At 44.0% G+C, this 1522-nt stretch overlaps 1 protein-coding gene across 1 annotated transcript in view; it reads right to left on the reverse strand.

Moving 5' to 3' along the window:
• Ubr2 (ubiquitin protein ligase E3 component n-recognin 2) overlaps nt 1-1522 on the reverse strand; it is a 129778-nt gene that overhangs the window by 9214 nt on the left and 119042 nt on the right. The window contains exon 35 of the mRNA XM_023721233.1: nt 767-926. Within this exon, the coding sequence (XP_023577001.1) occupies nt 767-926 (160 nt within the window). The remainder of the gene's footprint in view (nt 1-766; nt 927-1522) is intronic.

Raw genomic sequence — 1522 nt, forward strand, 5'->3', positions numbered from 1 at the left:
ACTTTAAAAATCTATGGAACAGGGGCTGGGGAGATAGCTCAGTAGAATAAGTGCTTGCCTGACAAGTTCAATCCCCGGTTCCACCAAAAAAAAAAAAAAAAAAAAAAAATCTATGGAACAGTGCTGGCCCCACCCCCCAGGTTTCACTGAGATGCTGATGGAGACTGGGTGTGGTGACACAGCCTGTAATCCCACGCTTGGGAGGCTGAACAAGGAGGATCACTACAAGTCCGATCTACGTAGTGAGACCCTGTATACCCTGTCCTACAATACAAAAAAGAAAAAAAACAAAAAACAAAATTCAATCAACATTTCTACTACTATTCCCTTTCTGCAAATCTGCTGACTGGCTTGGCAAGAATCTTATCCAAAAGCCAAATCCTTTGCCACAAATCCCCACAAATTTGCCACAAATTTTAAAAAAATGTATTTGATACTTGGTCTCACTATGTAGCTTGGAGTCATCGTGATCCTCCTGTGTGCAGCCTCCCCAGCACCAGGATTACAGGCGGGTGCCACCACGCTTGGACTGAGTGGCTGGCTCAGCGTGACCGGGCTGGAGCCAGTGTGGCATGTGGTGCCAGAGATCCAACCTGATCCCTACACTTGCCTAAGCAGGCATTTAGTCTGCTGAGTTACCTCACCGCCCTTTTATCAAAACCCTAATTCTTATAATTTCAACAGATTAAGAATTCTGCCATATATGTGAAAAACTAAAGTTGATTTCATGTAGCTATTCAGTATCTTTTAGAAAAGTGCATATTACCTTTCAATCAGCGAATTCATTATCTCACTATTTCGTTGAAAAAGGCAAATGAGGTTGGTTGGTAGGGAAAGATAGTTACATAAATGTTCAAAATGATTTGATCCCGAAACTGCAAATGAAAAAGAATACATGTAACAACAGACAGTACAGCCCGAGTATAAACAATAGCAGAGTTAAAATAAAACTAAGTGCTAAACGACAAAAGATTCAGATTTGCTAGGTATGTAACTTTCAAAAACTAGTGGCTGACCATGGACAGATCTGGGTCAGGCGGCTCCTCCCCCAAAATGGGCAAGACCTTCTGGTGTCTCAGCCTGACCATGTGCTAAATGGCACAGCTGCACGATCTGCTTCACACAGCTACCATGAACACGAAGTGACAGCAATAATGTACAGCTGCTCTGGGAAAGCTGACAGAAAGACAGACACAGAAAACAGTCTCTTTTTCTTTTTTTTTTGAAACAGGGTCACATCATGTACTTCAGGCTGGCCTTGAATTTGCTTATGTATCCCAGGCTGGCCTTGAACTCACTGGAATCCTCCTGCCTCAGCCTTCAAGGTGCTGGCTGGGATTACAAACCTGTGCCACCATGTCTGGCAGAAGATGGCTTCTTCGCAAGAGATGGACTTACATACGACTCTGAGCACCTCTGTAAGTATTCTGGAAGCCTAAACTAATCTTTATAGTGCCTGGGCCATGAACAGAGGGCGAGGCTGGCCAAGAGCTTAGAGAGCAGCGTTACACCCAGGCGTACT

The sequence above is a fragment of the Octodon degus genome, unplaced genomic scaffold, assembly GCF_000260255.1.
Source record: "Octodon degus isolate 3935 unplaced genomic scaffold, OctDeg1.0 scaffold00005, whole genome shotgun sequence".
In the NCBI taxonomy this organism is placed as follows: domain Eukaryota; kingdom Metazoa; phylum Chordata; class Mammalia; order Rodentia; family Octodontidae; genus Octodon; species Octodon degus.